General features: G+C 45.6%; 2 protein-coding genes across 2 annotated transcripts in view; both read left to right on the top strand.

Moving 5' to 3' along the window:
- The window catches only part of CPSF100 (cleavage and polyadenylation specificity factor 100), a 177,729-nt gene that overhangs the window by 121,149 nt on the left and 38,168 nt on the right, over positions 1–18,412 (top strand). The window contains exons 10-15 of the mRNA XM_086505392.1: positions 14,850–15,108; positions 15,661–15,857; positions 16,429–16,518; positions 16,600–16,698; positions 17,556–17,684; positions 17,766–17,810. Coding sequence (XP_086361518.1) covers positions 14,850–15,108; positions 15,661–15,857; positions 16,429–16,518; positions 16,600–16,698; positions 17,556–17,684; positions 17,766–17,810 — 819 coding nt within the window. The remainder of the gene's footprint in view (positions 1–14,849; positions 15,109–15,660; positions 15,858–16,428; positions 16,519–16,599; positions 16,699–17,555; positions 17,685–17,765; positions 17,811–18,412) is intronic.
- On the top strand, positions 2,354–3,194 carry LOC147418872 (uncharacterized). The gene has a single exon (XM_086505232.1). The coding sequence runs from the start codon at positions 2,354–2,356 to the stop codon at positions 2,969–2,971; it is 618 nt and encodes a 205-aa protein (XP_086361358.1). The 3' UTR covers positions 2,972–3,194.

The raw sequence follows: 18,412 nt of genomic DNA, 5'->3' as shown, positions 1-18,412 counted from the left end.
GGAACGGAACACCGTTCCGGTACGGGGTGTAGCCGGAACGGTGTTTCGGAATGGGGGAAAATGGGGTGGAATGGCGGAACGCAGGGTGGAAGGGGCATTTGGGGGCAAAAAAGTAGGCATTTGGGGCTGTTTGGGGACATATTTGGGGCAATTTGAGGACAGGTTTGGGGGCAGATTTGGGGCAGGTTTTGGAGTTGATTTCAGACTAAGCTGAACGGAGGTAATTCAAGCCTTACTTTAGTCGACCATTCCAGCCCCGTTCCTGTTCCTCCCCCCCCCCCCTTTCTTGTTCTCGTTCCGTGTAATTATGATTGGCGTTCTAGCCACTGTCCATGGACAAAAGGGGTTGCCTTGGCGCCTCTTGTGACTCCACAACATGATAATGCTCTCTCTCCTGTTTGGACACATTTGGGAGCTGCTCAAGAGCCTCAACGGGCTCTACAAGATGAGAATGTTGCCTTACCTACTGTGACACTGGTGGAACTTGTAGAAACTCCATAAACCTGGGATTCTGTATCAATCGGCTAAACACATTCACATCAGCTACCAACTGTGTTGAGAACACGTCCTCATCTAGTTTCCCAAACATTATCCCTTGAACTTGTGGCGCATTCGCATCAATAAAAGGTACAGACAGTGGTGGCCGTGAACACCAACCTCATGCACTGTAGGAATAGCTTGTGTGTCTTTTGAAGAAGAACTCTCTTCTCTAGTGTCATCCATCTTGTCAGTCATAGTGGACTTCCAAGTACCTGTACTTTGTGTCTTTGCCCAGATCAGACAAAAGCTCACTTCTTTAGGAGAAGGTGATTTGGTCTCGGCAACGGAACCATGAAACCGGCCTGTAACCTTACTAAAGGGCGGTAAAGTTTAGCGTTCACCCGTAAATATAATGTGTAACTTTCCCTGCACTTTATGACCTACAACTGAATTTCACCACTTCAAAACAATTCACAACTTGGTAGCTAGAGTGTTTCAAAGCTCAGAGCTCTCGCGTGCTAAACAACTGTGACCGTTTGAATCCAGCAGAGAATCGAGATGGGCCGAGCCAAGCGTCCCGAGTGGCAATATGTGCAAAAGGTAAAGCCTCAGGCAAAAGGACAATGGACTTGCAAATGTATCTATTGTGGGCATGCTTGGGACCAGGTCCTTATCGTATTCGGGCACATTTGTTGGCCATCACAGGTTGTGGTGTCGGTCCATGCGGTAAAGTTCCTGAGAAAGTTAAAGTGGTTGTCAGAAGGTTGTATTGGGTGATGGACAAGACCCAAATGCATTTGTGGATACTTTGGTGGATGATTTGGAGGGTGATGCCTCTCAATCTCATGCAAGTGGATCGCATGCATCTGCAACTGGCACTTCAAAACCCACTGTGGTATCCTCAAGCAAGAAGAGGAAGGTTGCACAAGTAGATTCGGCAAGTGCATTTGTCGTGCAGGCACGCAAGAAAGCAGATCAAGCCTTGCGCAGGTTTTTTTATGCAGAGGATATTCTTGAATGGAAAGTGAGGAGTCCTTTCTTCTTGGATATGGTGAAAGCTATTGGGCAAGTGGGCCCGTCTTATGTGCCACCCTCCTATAATGCTTTGCGCACCACAGAGCTTAATGATGAGGTCAAATGCATTGGTCATGAGATCATGGATAATGCAACTAATTGTGTTGGGGCTGGGAAAATGGTTGAAGCGGAGTGGAAACATATTTTTTTCACCAGATGTGCATGCCATTGCTTAGAATTGTTGTTTGAGGACATTGGGAAGCTCCCTTGGATTGCAAAGATCCTTGAGGATGGCACAAAGGTGGTTACATTTGTCACGAGGAAGTCCACTGTCTTGGCATTGTTTCGGACACTTAGCAAGAAAGATTTGGTGAAGCCCGTTGCCACTCATTTTGCCTACTACTACATCATGCTTGCCAGTCTCGTGGATGACAAATGTATGCAAGGTGTGCGCAGGCTTATGATTGATCCAAAATTTGTGAGGATGAAGAACTCCAAAACTGTAAAGGCCAGAGTGGTCTCTGACATTGTATTTAATGTCTCTGACATTGTATTTAATGCATCCTTTTGGCAAGAGGCCAAGTTGATTTTGAAGATTTGTGCCCCCATCTTAAAGATCCTTCATTTGGCTGATAGGGAAGGAGCCACCATGGGGCTTGTGTATGAGCTTATAGATCGCATGGTTGAGCAAGTTCAAAACATGCAAGGTGTTGATGCGGCAAGGATGCAAGAGATCAAGGACTTGTGTGTTTACAGGTGGAATATGATGCACACACCGCTGCATGCTGTGGGATACTTGTTACACCCTGTTTGGCAGGGAAGAGGACAATACAATGATAGTGAGGTTCATGATGGGTGGATGACATTCTTGAACAAGTACACCAAGGGAGATTTAACCATGCAAGGTACCCTCATTGATGAGTTGGACACTTTTATCAATGAAGGAAAGACATTTTCTCATCCTATTGCGAAGGATCCAAAGAGAATGCAAGAGGGTGTGAAATGGTGGGAGACTTTTGGGGCTTGCACGCCCACATTGCAGACTCTTGCACTTAGGGTGCTTTCTCAAGGGACATGTGCCTCTCCTTGTGAAAGAAATTGGAGCACCTTCTCTCTCATTCACACTAAGAGAAGAAATCGGCTACTCCCTGCTCATACCGAGAAGCTTGTCTACATACACACCAACTTGAGGCTCTTGTGCAAGATCAAAGAGCGCGGCTATGAGAGGATTGAGGTCACTTTGGAGATGCTTAACAAGGAGAAGGATGAGGAGCGTTTGCTTCAGTTACAGGAGATTCAGGAGGCTATTGCACAGAGTACAGAGGATGTTGTGGAGTCTCCTCTTCCGATTGCCATGCCTAGCGATATTGGGACGTCATGCTCCATCGAGGAGGTCCATGAGGATGAGGATGAGGATGACGACGGCGATGATGATGATGATGATGATGATCAGGATGTGGCCTACGATGAGTGTTAGAGCTCATCATGTTTTGCTCTAGCCTCGGTTCTGTACTTATGTTTTGGTTTCGGTATCTAGTAGACGCTCCCCACTTATGTTTTGGTTTTGGTATCTAGTAGCTTGACGGCTCTACAGTCTAGACTCTAGTAGTCTAGAATCTACTGTCCAGTGTCTACTTATGTTTTGTCATTCGGAGTCTACACTCTGTGACTCTTGTAGGTTTTGGTCCTTGGAGGCTCCATATTTTGTCATCTCCAGACTCCTGCTTTTCTCTAGTATGATTCTAAATTCTAATTTCTACCAATCTTATCGTCCGAAGTTCGAACGGCGAAGTCTATGATGTTTAAACTTTAAAGTTTTAATGTATTCTGTGGTTTTGTGTTGCTCCAATGCTCTCTCAGTCTCTAGTGTTTTAAACTTGCATTCTGTGGTTTTTGTGCTACTCTCTAGTGTTTTCTAGAGTGCCGTATGGTATCCCACGTATGGAATCTTCAGGGGGTCTGAACCGGCTTGTGGCGGGCTTCCATGCCCGCCCGCATATGCCTCATGGTTGACGTTAGAAAAAACTATGGTAGACAGTGACACCCTATTGGTCCCAAAGGTTGGCACCTCGTTCGATATTTGTAACAGACTTGGACACTCCAAGTCAAGAATCAACCACGACAGCACCAAATAACCACTTCAAAACAATTCACAGATCACAATAGATTTGCACTGGCCTGGCGGAGTTCCGTGCCTAGAGATATTGGCCCCAAAGACTGGCGCCCCTTTCGGTATTTCTTTTTGTATTAATCAATCATCAAAGTACAAGAGAGCGGTAAGGGTTTCACTCTCAGACTCTGCGTCCAGGTGCCCTGAGAAGTGAGGCCCTCACCACTAATTTAAAGGTTACAAGGGATGCCAAAAGCAGAGCCCCAAAAGCTTTTAAAATAAAAAGCATCAGTTCTCTCTCTCTCTCTTAGAGAGTCTTTTTTTCTTAAAAAAAAAAAAAAGCAAAATACGCGTCGCTCATCATTTTCCTCTGTGATTTCCGGAAATTAGGGTTTTTGGCAGAAATTAGGGTTTGCAGGAATTTTAGGGTTTCTGGCAGAAGTTAGGGTTTCTGCTGTCCGTGGCCACGTCATCACTTTGTGACATACCCCCCTCTTGAAAGCATTGTAATGGACCGCGATTACGCCTGCAAAACCGACAAAAGCCATAAACCGTCTTAGCAGACACTGACTGTTAGTACCTACGTACTAGGAACACACATCTAGCACATGTACAAAATTGACAGTCACATCACACGACATCACAGGACATCACCAGACATCACAGGACATCACATGACATTCAACATTCATTCGGATCTTAGACCATGATTTATCGGCAATGTAGCTAGCAATCACATCTAGGTCCAATCGGGACCTCATCGATGTCCGATTGACTAACCCCTATTGCAACCATGTCTATTCGAGATCAATCGACCAAAATGCTGCAGTCATTTCCGCTATCAGTTCTTGCACTCACAAGAAGTCAAGAACAAATCAGTATCATAATCAGGAATTCCATTTCATAAAGTCAACCAGCAGAATACTGTCAGCTCTCAGTATCCCTGAAGCTCAAAGAGACATCAGTGACTTTAGTATCAAAATCGAGGCATCTGTTGACAAAGGAGCGGAGTGACTCCCCTCTTGTGCGTCCCACTGCACCAGATCTCCGGCCAAGCTGAATTCTGGGTTCCGTTTGGAGTAGACTATGCTAAACCAAAACATCGAGGTAAAGTTTCACAATCCGAGGAGTATCTGCTAGGTCCTCTTCTTGTAGACATCTCCTGGCGCTATCCTGATCTCATGATATCCACTCTTCAAGTCAATCCTGCTAAAGCACGAGGATCCCTGTAACCTGTCGAATATATCATCGATCCTAGGAATCGGAAATCCGTTCTTGATGGTGATTTTGTTGAGAGCGCTATAATCGATGCACATTCTCCAAGATCCGTCTTTCTTCAAAACCGACAACACTGGAGAGCAATACGGTGAAGTACTAGGCTGGACGAGACCCTTTTCCAAGAGGTCTTTCACTGGGTTCATAATCTTTTCATTCTGTACTCGGCTCACACGGTAAGGTGGCCGATTCGGTGGCATGCTTTTGGTATCAGATCAATGGTTTGATCTTCAGGCCTTCTGAAAAGCAATCGGCATGAGTGTGGAGAAAAATCCTGGCGTTCTTTTGATCAGGTCAAAACATATTCAACCTTTATCCATCGTTCAGTTCTCTCCCAAAAGAATGAGTAAGAAACTGAAGTTCATCAAGTACAATCTCTAAGCCCTTCATTTATCAAAGTCTCTTTCTTGGCCCGGTAGTCAACCACGGCGTAGTTCTTGTGGTACCAAGGGATCCTGAGTAGAACGTCACTCACGTGCCCCGAACACCCCTGTCATTGCAAACGAAGTTTGCCAATGCTCAGTGTAATGGCAACATCCATCCGGGTGCCAGTCGAACTACCTCCGCCTGTGGCGTCAGTCTGTCGGGCGTAATTCCAAATCGAGCCGCCAATTCCAAGTGAAAAGAAGTTGGCCTTGGCTCCTTCAAAAGAGCTTCCTGATCCTTCACTTTGCCCCAAAAGCGGCAAAGGTTGTACTTTCATTCATTAGATTCGGTGCAGGTCCCACGTCATGTGGTACCAGTTCTGCTTTTGTATCTGCCTTTTCTGCCACATTCCTCAGCTGCTCTCGAACTCTCAGGCCTGTCGTCGTCTTTATCATTCTGATCTTTCTGTGCCTTTTTAGGCACTTCGCGGAGATATGTCCATGTTCCCCGCATCCAAAACACTTCCCCTCTCTGATGAAGCGAGCTCTCTCCTCAGGAGTAAGCTTGGCTCGTGCATCCTTCTTCTCTGGGTTGCTCTTTTTCCTTCTACTTTCATTCCCAGAAGTCTGTTTGGCTTGTTGTGTCATGGCCTCATCTGTGGGGTAGGTGAGACTGCCAGAGTGAATGGCAAAGCCCCGCTTCGCATGACAATAGAAGCTGACTTCTGTTCCAAGCAACGATCTCGGATCTCTGTAGGTAGACCCAAGGTAAACCGCTCAATCCGTTCTCTGAACGAGATCTTTTTGAATGAAGAGGCGTGTAGAAAAGAGCTCCAGAATCTTTCACAATAAGCATTGATTGTATCTTTCTTGGTCATCCGAAGATGGTTCCAAGCAGCTCATACATCTCGTTCATATTCTTGCGTCAACCAAGAAGAAATAAAAAGCCTCTTGAATTTCAGCCATGTAACCGGCACAGTCTTGCTTAAGAGAAGCGTGGACCACCAAGTACGAGCATTCCCCTTAAAATAAGAGGCAACTCTCCGAATCTTGGAGTGCTCTGAATAGCGTCCTCCCGCGAAAGCGATGTCAAACTGCTATATAAAAGACAAAGCCTTCGAAGCATCCGAGTATCCTGAAAAGTATCAAACTTGATCGAGTGTCCACCTTCCTTAAACTCTCGGACTTTCTTGCTTTTATCTTCGAGAAAGTCATACTGGTTGGCTTTATAAAAATTCTTCTTGTTCGCATAAAAGTTTCCATTGTCAGAGTCTGATCTGTCCGTAGACGAGTCCTCTGTAGAAGTGTCATTCACTGGGCGAGACTTAGACTTCCTTGCCTTTTTTTCTTGCCCTTTCCGAAGCGTTGTTTCTTGCTTCGCTTTTTGCTTTTCCGGTCTTCTTCGCTCGAGTCTGAAGAGCTAGAAGAACTGTCAGAAGAAGAAGAAGAAGAAGAACTGGGTACTCCTTCAAATCGAACACGCTTCTTCTGTTTCTTTGCCTTGTCAAATGTCGACCGACGACCCAAATATCCCGGGAAGTCAGTGCCTTTCTTCTGCTTTTTGACGTGCTTTTTGCCTTTCTTTTGCACGTCGAAAAGCTGAGCAATCCGTGCATCAATTACGTTCTCTAGTTCCTTCTCCGTATATTTCTTGGAGGTAGAAGGTTTCTTGAGAGCGGGTTTCGGGAGTGGTATTGTGGTTCTTTGCCACTCCATCTGTACCTCTTCCAAAGAGGTCTGGTTCATATATTTTTCCATCTTCGGATCCTTGGCAAAATTGAGCATCATCTTTGTTGCATCGCCAATCAATTGACGACGCTCCATCTCTCTTTGCTCCGCCTGAGTAGGCTGAGGCGGACCATCTGACAGAATCTTCGTTGTGATCCCAGCCCGCATCTCTAGATGCAGAGGGAGTCGACTGATCCTTGCATGAAGCCATAGGTGCCGCGGAAAAAAAATTCGGGGATCGGATTTCCCGTAGAATTGAAATCGGCTGTGCTCTGATACCACTGTAACAGACTTGGACACTCCAAGTCAAGAATCAACCGCGACAGCACCAAATAACCACTTCAAAACAATTCACAGATCACAATAGATTTGCATTGGCTCGGCGGAGTTCCGTGCCTAGAGATATTGGCCCCAAAGACTGGCGCCCCTTTCGGTATTTCTTTTTGTATTAATCAATCATCAAAGTAGAAGAGAGCGGTAAGGGTTTCACTCTCAGACTCTGCGTCCAGATGCCATGAGAAGTGAGGCCCTCACCACTAATTTAAAGGTTACAAGGGATGCCAAAAGCAGAGCCCCAAAAGCTTTTAAAATAAAAAGCATCAGTTCTCTCTCTCTCTTAGAGAGTCTTTTTTCTTAAAAAAAAAAAAAAAGCAAAATTCGCGTCGCTCATCATTTTCCTCTGCGATTTCCGGAAATTAGGGTTTTTGGCAGAAATTAGGGTTTGCAGGAATTTTAGGGTTTCTGGCAGAAATTAGGGTTTCTGCTGTCCGTGGCCAGGTCATCACTTTGTGACATATTTCTTTATTCCAATTTAACTTGGAGAAAAACCTATAATCTTCTACGTGCTCTTACTTTTATTGGGCTGAAAATCCCCTACTCTAGCCCAATTTCTGTAGCATCCTTGGGCGTTGTAAGTGGCCAAGTGGGATGGCTTGATCAAGAAAGATGCCCCAATGAGGGTGTGATTGGGTAACCTGCGGTGGGCCATCCCGAGTAGTCCCTCTGTAAAAAGTAGTGATCTGCCTCTGTATGGATCCTCAATGTGGTTTCTCTGAGTCTACGAATCTGCAGCAAGAAGAGACCTACGCACCTCTGATCATAGTAATCCATGATGCAGGGATAAGGGGCCAAAGCCCTCTATGAATAGGCAATGAAAGCGTCCGCAGATCTCATAGTATGCTGTGCATTGGGAGATATAATGCTCCTCTCTCTCTGGCAAACGTGGCGTAATCTCTCCTCGGGGGATATACCTATGTATCTGCCAGTCTCTATCTTTAATTGGTAAGGTGAGGTGCATAGCTGACAAATAACACATCTAATGCCATGAGATAGGTGGGTGTCCAAATACCTGGGGTGTGAGATAAACCCATCATCTGTTGTGGGGAGAAGATGGTCTCTATAATGCCATGAGATAGGTGGTTGTCCATATACCTGGGGTGTGAGATAAACCCATCATCTGTTGTGGGGAGAAGATGGTCTCCGTAAAAAGCCATCTTCGTCCCCAACTCATGTGACAGACAGCCAATTCCTCCTAGCATCCAGCTGAATGAGATTATGTCTGATAAGCATGCTAATCTCTGAGTTTGTGAGGGTGCTGGATGGTGCATCCAGGGAATACTGAAAAGGGGGCAGCCTGTCCATAGTAATCCATGTAGCTCAAACCAAGATAATATCTTGTGCAAACCAACATGACGTATCACCCCCACTGGCCAGCTGTCTCGATGACTCAAGCGCTAGTCTTGCATATCTATCGCGTGGTAGCTCCCATGTGCTATGGATGAAAGACATTGATCTAGTAAGAGCCTCCACTACAATCAGTGGTGCTCTCATCTTAGCTCTGATAATTTCATGTGGCACTGAGGCACTGAGGATACAAGTGGTGCACTCATCTTAGCTCTGATAATTTCATGTGGCAGTGAGGCACTGAGGATACAAGTGGTGCACCCATCTTAGCGCTGAGGCTTTCACTCGAATCAGCCTGGAGATCATGGATACAAGTGGTCTATCCATGGATCTCCATCCATCAATGTGCGCCCTGATCTACTATGATGATCGAGGCGAGGCCCCCAATCTGCACTTTATAAAGCATGGTAGAAGTGACCAAAGTTTCAAATAGCCACAGCCTAGTGCGTGGCTCCTGAAGAGAGAAATGAAATGAAATGAAATGATATATTAACGTCTACAAGAGGCCAAAATGACCTATGAGACCAACTGATTACAACGATGAGTCTAGTACCAAGTCTGGGTACAAACAAGAAAACTACAAACAAAGAAATGATAGGAGTGCTACCGACTCCTATGGGTGGCTGGTAGGCTGAGCAATGGTATCATGCCATGAAGGTACAAAGTGGGGATAAGTGTCACCATGATACAATATAGCAGTAGCATGAAGCCTATCCCGATCGACATTCTGGGTGTCGTGCTAGAATCCTGTGGATCCTCTGCCGCAATCTCCGCTGGTGCTGCGTGGCCCCCCTCCTCAGTCGCGGTCGTCTCGATCTCCCTAACTCAATAGCTCGATCAATGAGAGTACCGCTGATGTGTGTATGGGTGGGAACCGAGCTCTCTGGTGGTGGTGTCCTCTCTGACTCTGTGGTACTCAGACTGAAGAAATCTGAGATGCGTCTCTGGGACTGTCTCTGTCTTTGCCCATTCAATAGAGCGTCTCTATGTCTCTGAATCTCAAGTAGGAATAATCCGAGACATCTTTGATCCTGATATCTCATGACTCTGTCTAACGAGTCAAAACCATCTCTGAATAGACAATGAAAGCGTCCCCGTATCTCATAGTAGACTGTGCAGCGACATATGTAGTGAAACTCTGTCTCTGGCTCTGCATGGCATAACTGACATATCCTACTGTCTGCTGGTATGCCTCTGAATCTACCTGTCTCAATCCCAAGCTGGTGTGAAGATGTGCGAATCTGGCCAATAGCACATCGTAACCTATGAGATAGATGTGTGTCCATGTAACTGGGCCGTGTGACAAATCCGTCTGTCGTGAGTTGAAGAAGATGTTCTCTATAGAAAACCCTCTTCGTACCCAACTCCCGTGATGGTTCTATCCATGTCCTCTTGCTATCAAGCTGGATAAGATCCTGTCGAATGAGTCTAGTAGTCTCCATCCGCGTAAGAGCCAAGGATGGTGCATCAAGAGAATACTGGAAAGGGGGCAGCCTATCCATGCTGAAACCATGCCTCTGAAACCATGAGCTCATCTGTGCATACCAACATGATGTATCTCCCTGTAATGCCAGCTGTCTGGATGACTCGAGAGCAAGCCTGGCATACCTGTCCCTGGTGGTGTCCCATAAGCTGTGTACAAATGATACTGATCTGGTGAGTGCCTCAACCTCCATTGGTGGTGCAGCCAGCTCCGCTCGTATGATGTCATGTGGGACTGAGGCCTTGGCTCTAATCAGCCTAGAAATCATAGATATCAGGGGTCTCTCCATATTAGTCCATCCAGCACTGTCAATAGACGGTCCCCAAACCTGAACCGCGTAGTGCATAACTGAAGCGACCGAAGTATCGAAAAGCCAGAGCTTTGTTCGAGGTTCCTGGAACTGAACTTGCGAACAAATCCTCTCTAAACCACCTAGGGCTGCATAGGCACGAGTCAATCTAGTGTCTGATGCCACTTTCAGTGTGAACCTCGGTCCACTAAAGACCACCCCAAGATATGTGTATGCATCAGTGTACTCCATACTGTCCTGTCCATATGTGAAAGTAGGTGCTGATCTCCTAACCCACTGTGGCGTGGTATTAAATACCATGACCTTGGTTTTACCAAGGTTGACAGACAATCCACTATCCTCTGCAAAACTATGCAATGCGTCCAAATGTCTCTGCATACCCTCTGGCGATTCTGATATCAACACGATATCGTCAGCATACAATAAAAGAGGGATCCATGTCCCTGCAAGCTGTGCACCTCTATCTCCCCCTCTGTCAATATAATCAGAGACCCCATCAACATACATACCAAATAAAGTAGAGGACAGTGGGCATCCCTGTTTCACTCCGATGGTGGAGTGAACTATGTCGGATATCCCCTCTGATGTGCGTACATGACCCATCACTGATCTGTACAATGCCATGATCCCCCACATCAGCTCTGTGGGTACCCCCAATTCCATAAGCCGGTGCATCAATCTGGCCCTCGGCACTGTGTCAAAGGCTTTGCGAAAATCCACAAAGCTGCAGTATATCCGTCTACCATGTGCTCGACCCTCCTCAATGATAGCCCTGAGTGTAAAGACATGATCTAGTGTGGAGAAACCCCTTCTGAAACCAGGCTGCCCAGGTGCTCGTATGCCCATAATCTCTGCCCAACAGCTCAGCCTATGCTCGAGGATGGATGCATATAACCGTGCCAATGTGTGTCCTACCATGATAGTACGGTAATTCCCCGGCACTGTGGGGTCACCTGTCTTGAAGATAGGTACAATAGTATACAGTGTATAAAGATGTTGCATACTGCCCCCATACCTCTGTAGAAGTAATCATTGGTGGGGGAGACTTTTCATGGAATAGACGCCAAGCCTCTCCTGAATCTCTACTAAGGAAGAGCTGATATAAATCTTGCTCCATCTGGACCAAGAAAGCTCGCTTCTTCCGTCGCACTAGTCGTCGTGTAGCAATGCGAGACTGTCTATAGGTGATCACTCCCAATGTAAGGTCCCGCTGTATCTGAGCTCTCCTCTGTCGACACTCCTCATCATACCAGTTGTTCTGAGGCATGTGCCCAGAACGACGTCTCTGCCCAGGTTGAGTGTGTGGATATGCCTCTGTCGCTGCCCCATGTAATGTCACTGTCAGTATAGATGTGATCTCCTCCACTGTGTATACTGGCTCTGATGTGCATAAAAGCCTACGTATCTCCTCTACATATACTGAGTCAGTCTCTGGTGTAAAAGTATAGCGTGTATGTCCACCACCCCGTGAGGCCTGAGATGTATTGTACTCAAAGGAGACTGATAATGTTAAAAGTGCATGATCTATTGCTATCCCAACTGGCCTGGGCCCCACTGTGAAATCGTGAATGTGAGAGATAAAGCTCGGATGTGTCAGAACATAGTCTACAGTGCTGGACCCATGTCTATGTGGAAAACAAGTAAAACCTGTAGACAATGGGAAAGTCGTTAAGCCATTCAGTATGGCTAAACTGTGAGTAGTCGTCATCTCTCTCAGGTATCTCCCATACTCTGTATGCTCTCTGTCGTGTGAGCATCTCTCAAGTCCCAACTCCTCTGGCTCTAGCTCTCTAAGCATCTCCTCTGATGTGTGATAGAAGACTGTCTGTGAGCTGCCTGTACGGGCATTGAAATCCCCCAGGAGTATGATGTCTCCATCTCTGGAGAACTCCCAGATATCATCATCAAGTACAGAGTAAGGAGACTGTCCTCTGGGTGAAGCATATACTGAAGTGCTGGGAGGAAAATAGCATATGGCGATGTACAAGAAACGTCCAGTCTCTGCCCTCAGCCTCACCCACAAGTATCTGGCCTGATCATCTCTCCGAACTATGTGCAATAGTGGTTGGAGCTCCTCTCTGAAAAGAACTGCTACACCTCCTGATCCTCTAGTCCCATGCGCAGTTCTGGTGCATGTCCTACAAGCTATCTCCCATCTGTATCCTGATATGTGCGGCATCAACTGTCCTGGAGCCTGATGAGTCTCTGAGTAGAAAACAATGTCTCTGTCTCTGAAGCTATCCTCAAAGGCCCCCACATCAAGTCTATACGAACCATTACAGTTCCAAACTGCCATCCTGAGAGTGGTCCCATAGGTCTCGCACCGTCATGTAGAGCGGTGCTCTGTAATCACTACTCGTCCATTTCTGTAGAAAGCTAACTTCCCTTTCTCCCTTGCTGCTATAATCTCTGGCATGACCTCTCTCATATGTGCAAGCTGTGAGAGCGTAAGATCATCTCCTAAAAAGATACTTGTTTTCTTGAGGGTTGGCCTCTTCTTTAAAAAGTCTTTCTTTTCTTCCATGGAGGGAAAGCGCAAAATGAGAGCCCGTCCTTTTGAACTCTCCCCATTACCTTCAGTCTTCTTGCCCACTCTCCAAGCTTGTGTGTGCGAGGGCTTCTCCACCCCCATCATGGACATGAGGCTCTTCACCTCTTGGTCCACCTTATCTGAATCTTTTAGGCCGGTCACTCTCACGTGTAGAGCGCGTACCCTTCTTCGTTGTTCCTCTTCTAGTGTTTTGTTGATGATGTCGGGTGTAGTCGGAATTTCCTTGCCCTTTCCCTTCTTGACAACTTCAATCCATTTTTCAGCCTCGTCCATTTTCTTTTGCGTTTTGGAGAGAACCTCCACCCATGAGGTCTTCATTTCTCCTTCCTCCTTTATTTCTTTGACTTGTGCTCGTATACTATTCAGCTCGTCAATCATTGATGGTTGAATTTCCCCATCTTCAAGGCGTCTTCCCTCTTTGGTTTTGTCTAGTTCCTCCCGAAGGGCTGAGATGCTACTTTTTAAAGCTTGAATTTCATCCCGGAACTCCTTGCGTTCTAGTTCCCTCGCCTGTTCCTCCCTCTTTTTCCATTCGAGAATTAAATTCTTCTCTTTCTTCCACTCATCCATGTGGGCTTTGCATTCTTTCAACTCCTTTTCAATGGCTGTCATCTTCTTGCTTGTGACCATGTAGTGTGCCGCCATTTGTCTTGCCTTATTTGTTTCACTTTCTGAGAGAGAGGAGAGAGCAACCTATACGCACCGCATTATGCATACATATGTTTCCCCATTCAGCCTACATGGCATATGTTTGCTTTCTGTATGTGTCAATTTGCAATTTCTGTGAGCTCGGCAGTTTCCAAATTCCTTGCAAATAAATCCCTGCAGGTCTGCGGGCAGCAAATGTAGAAAACTGGTGAAAGAACAGGTCGCTGCAGCAAAATGAAGGTTCGCGTGCTGAGGCATCTGCTGTTGTTGTTGCACCTGCTCGCCCTTCTGCTGTTGCACCTACACGCCCCCCTGCTGCTGTGCCTGCGTGCTCTCCGATAGTTGTACCTGCTGCCGCTACACGCCCCCCTGCTGCTGCGCCTGTGCGTTCTCTTTCAGTTGCACCTGCGCGAGTCTGTCAGCTGGGAGAGAGAGCCCCTTGCAATTCCACCTGCTGCTACACGCCCCCCTGCTGCTGCGCCTGTGCGTTCTCTTGCAATTGCACCTGCGCGAGCCTGTCAGCTGGCAGAGAGAGAGAGAGAGAGAGAGAGAGAGAGAGAGAGAGAGAGAGAGAGAGAGAGAGAGAAACAGCCTGCTGCTGACTGCTGCGTGAACCCTAAAACAGGCCTGTCTGCTGCGCGAACCCTAAAAAACAGGCCTCTGTTTGCTGCGCGAACCCTAACAACAGCTTGTTACTGCTGTGCAAACCCCAAAACAGGCCTCTGTCTGCTGCGCGAACCCTAAAAACAGCTTGTTACTGATGCGCGAACCCTAAAACAGACCTCTATCTGCTGCGCAAACCCTAAAAACAGAGCAGAGAGAGAGAGAGAGAGAGAGAGAGAGAGAGAGAGAGAGAGAGAGAGAGCAGAGAGAGAGAGAGAGAGAGCTTGACCCTAAACCGACTTGAGGGTTTGAACTTTGAGAGAGAGAGTTATGTCAGCATCGCAGACAGCAACTTGCGCAATACAAAAAACTCATTTCCTGCACTTGAATTTATTTTTTCCTGAAAAAAATGACTTTTTTTGTTGCCAGAAAGGGAAAATCACCGATATTAACCGATATTAAGCACACAGATTTTACCTTCTACTATTCCCAAGTCAAAAGTCTGGGGCAGGAAATACAGGCTTGATGGAGATGTGTTATGTTTGAAGTCTTGGGGATGGTGTGAATTCTTTCCTTGACCACCTTTGTGTTTGCCACAGTTTGGAACTTTAGCACGCATGCTGCAAGCGGAGCCCTCTCCTAAATTTGTCAAGGTGACCTTAAGCAAAAAGGTTCTTCTTACAGGGGATGAGCTTAAAGCTTACGAGGAAGAGCAGAGCCGGTTGAGCAAGGAGGCCCAGCAAAATGCAATGAAGCTACAAGAAGAGGAGAGCAAAGCAGCACAAGTACCTGGAGCTCCCGGACTCTCTGCTGATGTAATTATGACTGAAGCAGGGACTTCTCAATTGCCATCAGAAGGTTGGGTGTAGATCTGAGTTTTAAAGGCATTCACTTTGCAAGTCTTAAGCCATGTGTAGGAAAAAGAATTTATTCTTTTTTTGCCAGCAAGTCTACCACTAACTTTCATTTTTTGATCAATGACTTTTAAAGGGTACGATGTGCCTTCTCCTCCATTTATCTGTTGTTTTGTTTCTGTGATAATTTTGCATGGCCTTTTCTTTTCTCTTCCTTGTATGGGAGTGATCTTTTTGCTGATTCATCATTATCATGATCTTCATAATCTCCTATGTATGATTGTTACTGTGGAATTAGTAATAAAAAACTCCCAAGGGCATACATGTCAAGGCGAAAACATGAACAGGATCACTTCTTGTATAACACTTTTTGCTTTCGTAAGGTGTTATTTTTCTTATTTGCGTTCCCATGTTGACAATTATACCTTCAAAGTCTCTCTACCGTTGTGTTGTGAGTGGAATTGCATGGCTTTTACATAGACACGTGATGGGCTGAATTTTGCCCACGAGCTAGTGTTTCAGACTAATGTAGTTCCTTGTCATCCTTTGAATGCAGTTACAGCGCCTGTGGGTCGTACCATGTCACAGCATCGTAATGTTTTTACTGATGGATTTACCCCAACACCGGCTGGTGTGGCCCCAATGTTTCCTTTCCATGCAAATAGTCATGAGTGGGATGAATATGGAGAACTTATCTACCCCAAGGACTTTGTGAAAAAGGAGGAGGACACGATGGACATTTCAATGGCAAACGTGAGCATTTCATCTTTTTAACTACCTGCTACTGTGTCTCCATGTTTGGTATAAGAGCAGCAGTAAAGGTAGTAGTCAAAAGTACGTGTATGGGAAAAAAAGTTGTGTCAGTTGCAAAGACAGACGTTTTGAATTAGTCAGCATTCAAATGTGAAGATGTGGTATAAAATATGTGATCATCCACCTTGATAATGATAAAGACAAAGGTATTCATATTATGATTGGAAGTTAGTTCCAGACAATTTTCTGTTTCTCTCCGAAAGAAAGAAACGACCTTGGTAGAAATAGTGTAAATAAGCTCCTTCAAATCATGTATTATGGTTTTTGGATGTTAAAAGCAGATGGATTTAACGAAGAAATCCTAGGCTTCCAATTTGCACTTAGAAAAGCATTATTTGTTAGATGACATAACAAATGAATCCCCACTTTTTTGGTTAGAAAGGCCTGTTCTCGAATTTAATTTTATGCATGTTCATGGAGTCCAGCATATGTTTTTTAGGTATGGAGTGAGAGTCTTACTTCATGGTTATGATCAAAATATCAATGTTTGATTTACAATATGGATAAGCAGATTTCTGGAGGTGATCCAAAGACAGATACAGAAGCAGAGGAGATGCTGTTAAATGATAAACCTTCAAAGGTTATCTCTGATGAAGTTAATGTAAGGTCCCATTTTACAGAAATATGTTTGTGTCATGAAAGTAAAATGTCATCCATCTCAAACTCTTATAAAGTTTTGCAGGTTCAAATACGATGCGCTTTGCAGTACATGGATTTTGAGGGCCGATCAGATGGGCGTTCTATCAAAACAATTTTGGCCCATGTTGTTCCTTTGAAGCTCGTATGTGCAATGCCTAGTACTAGTTTGATAAGGCCGGTGTTGTTTTAATGATTATATTTTTGTTTAGAGAAAGGAGCTGTAGATACACATGCTATGATTGTGCAGACCTACAAATTGTTTTTTGAAATATGCTTTTGTTAGCTGTTTCCTGCCGTGTCATTTCTTTTGCTATAGCTCTTTACAATCTTAACTTTTTTGTAGCAGTTTAGTTGTTAAGTACAGAATCAAGGGAACTAAAAATGCTTTAGAACCTAATAACGAGCCATGAAATCTTCATGACAAATTGCTTTTGAGGCAAAATATACTTTCATATACTGCTTGTATGACACTATAACATTGAGCGATGCTTATCTCTGTAATTTGAAATCCACACATATATTGTTGCATTTGATACATTATGAATTGCAAGAAAGAGAACAGGTGTCAATATAGTATGTTTGTTAATGCAATCACCAAAAGGTGTGATCAATCATCACTGATTCTCCTTATGTGCCATGAGGTAAGCTGTGTGGATGTAACACAAGGTCAGTTGGGCGTTTTGGAGCAGGTGTGAGAGTAAAGTAGGCACATTGCGAACGTGAAAACTGCCCAGATAATGGCCTAATGTGATACATGGTAGTTGGATGGCAGTGATACTTGAAGGAAAACAATCAAATGCATCTATACTCAACGTTTGCTTATCAATAGCGTGTTCACCAAACATTTGATACTGCCTTATTTCTGTAATTCTTTCCAGCTATGCACATCTGAGGTTTCCTTGCAATTTGAGTGGCTGACGTTTCATGTGTGGCTTGTTAAGAGGCTCAAAGGGCTGGACACTTCATTTCACTGCTTACGTGTTGATTGGTTGAACTTAGGTTCTAGTGCACGGTTCTCCAGAAGCCACGGAGCATTTGAAGCAACATAGTCTAAAGCATGTTCCCCGTGTTTTTACTCCCAATCTTGGGGAGACGGTAGACGTAACATCTGATCTGTCTGCATACAAGGTGAGTATGTGTTAGTATTCTCTGATTTCATTGTCAGAAAGCATTCAGTGGTTTTTCTCAAGGTTTGGTACTGGTTTTCAGGTCAGGTTAACAGAGCGGTTGATGAGTAATGTTTTATTTAGAAAGGTATCTCTCTCTCTCTCTCTCTCTCTCTCTCTCTCTCTCTCTCTCTCTCTCTCTCTCTCTCTGCTCTCGCCACTGCCCCTCGCGCTCCCCTGCTGCCCCCCCCCCCCCCCCCCCCCCCCCCCCCCCCCCCCCCGGCTGCTTCTCTCTCTCTCTCTCTCTCTCTCTCTCTCTCTCTCTCTCTCATTCGAGCAGAGCTAGCTGCCCCCCCCATGGAGATTGAGGCGCTTACCAGATCAGTGTCCTTTGTGCACAGCCTATGGGATACTACTAGAGACAGATATGCTAGATTGGCCCTTGAGTCTTCCAGACAGTTAGCTCTACAGGGGGACACTTCATGCTGGTATGCACAGATGACTTCATGGTTTCAGACGCATGGCTTCACCATGGACAGGTTGCCCCCTTTCCAGTATTCTCTTCAGGCACCCTCGCTGTCTCTTACACGGGTGGAGATCACTAGACTCATTCGTCAGGACCTGATCCAGCTCGACACCAGGAGGACATGGATAGAGCCGCCTCAGGAGTTGAGCACAAAGATGGCTTTCTATAGAGAGCATCTTCTCCACCTCACAGGAGATGGGTTTGTGATTCGACCCAGCTACATG

This window comes from Adiantum capillus-veneris, chromosome 29, assembly GCF_014529385.1.
Source record: "Adiantum capillus-veneris isolate H3 chromosome 29, ASM1452938v2, whole genome shotgun sequence".
Classification (NCBI taxonomy): Eukaryota; Viridiplantae; Streptophyta; class Polypodiopsida; order Polypodiales; family Pteridaceae; genus Adiantum; species Adiantum capillus-veneris.
The sequence above is the reverse complement of the archived record's forward strand: the minus strand, read 5'-3'. Positions and strand labels throughout refer to the sequence as shown.

Coding starts and splice junctions, on each gene's coding strand:
- LOC147418872 (XM_086505232.1), top strand. CDS start 2,354: ATGACATTCTTGAACAAGTACACCAAGGGAGATTTAACCATGCAAGGT.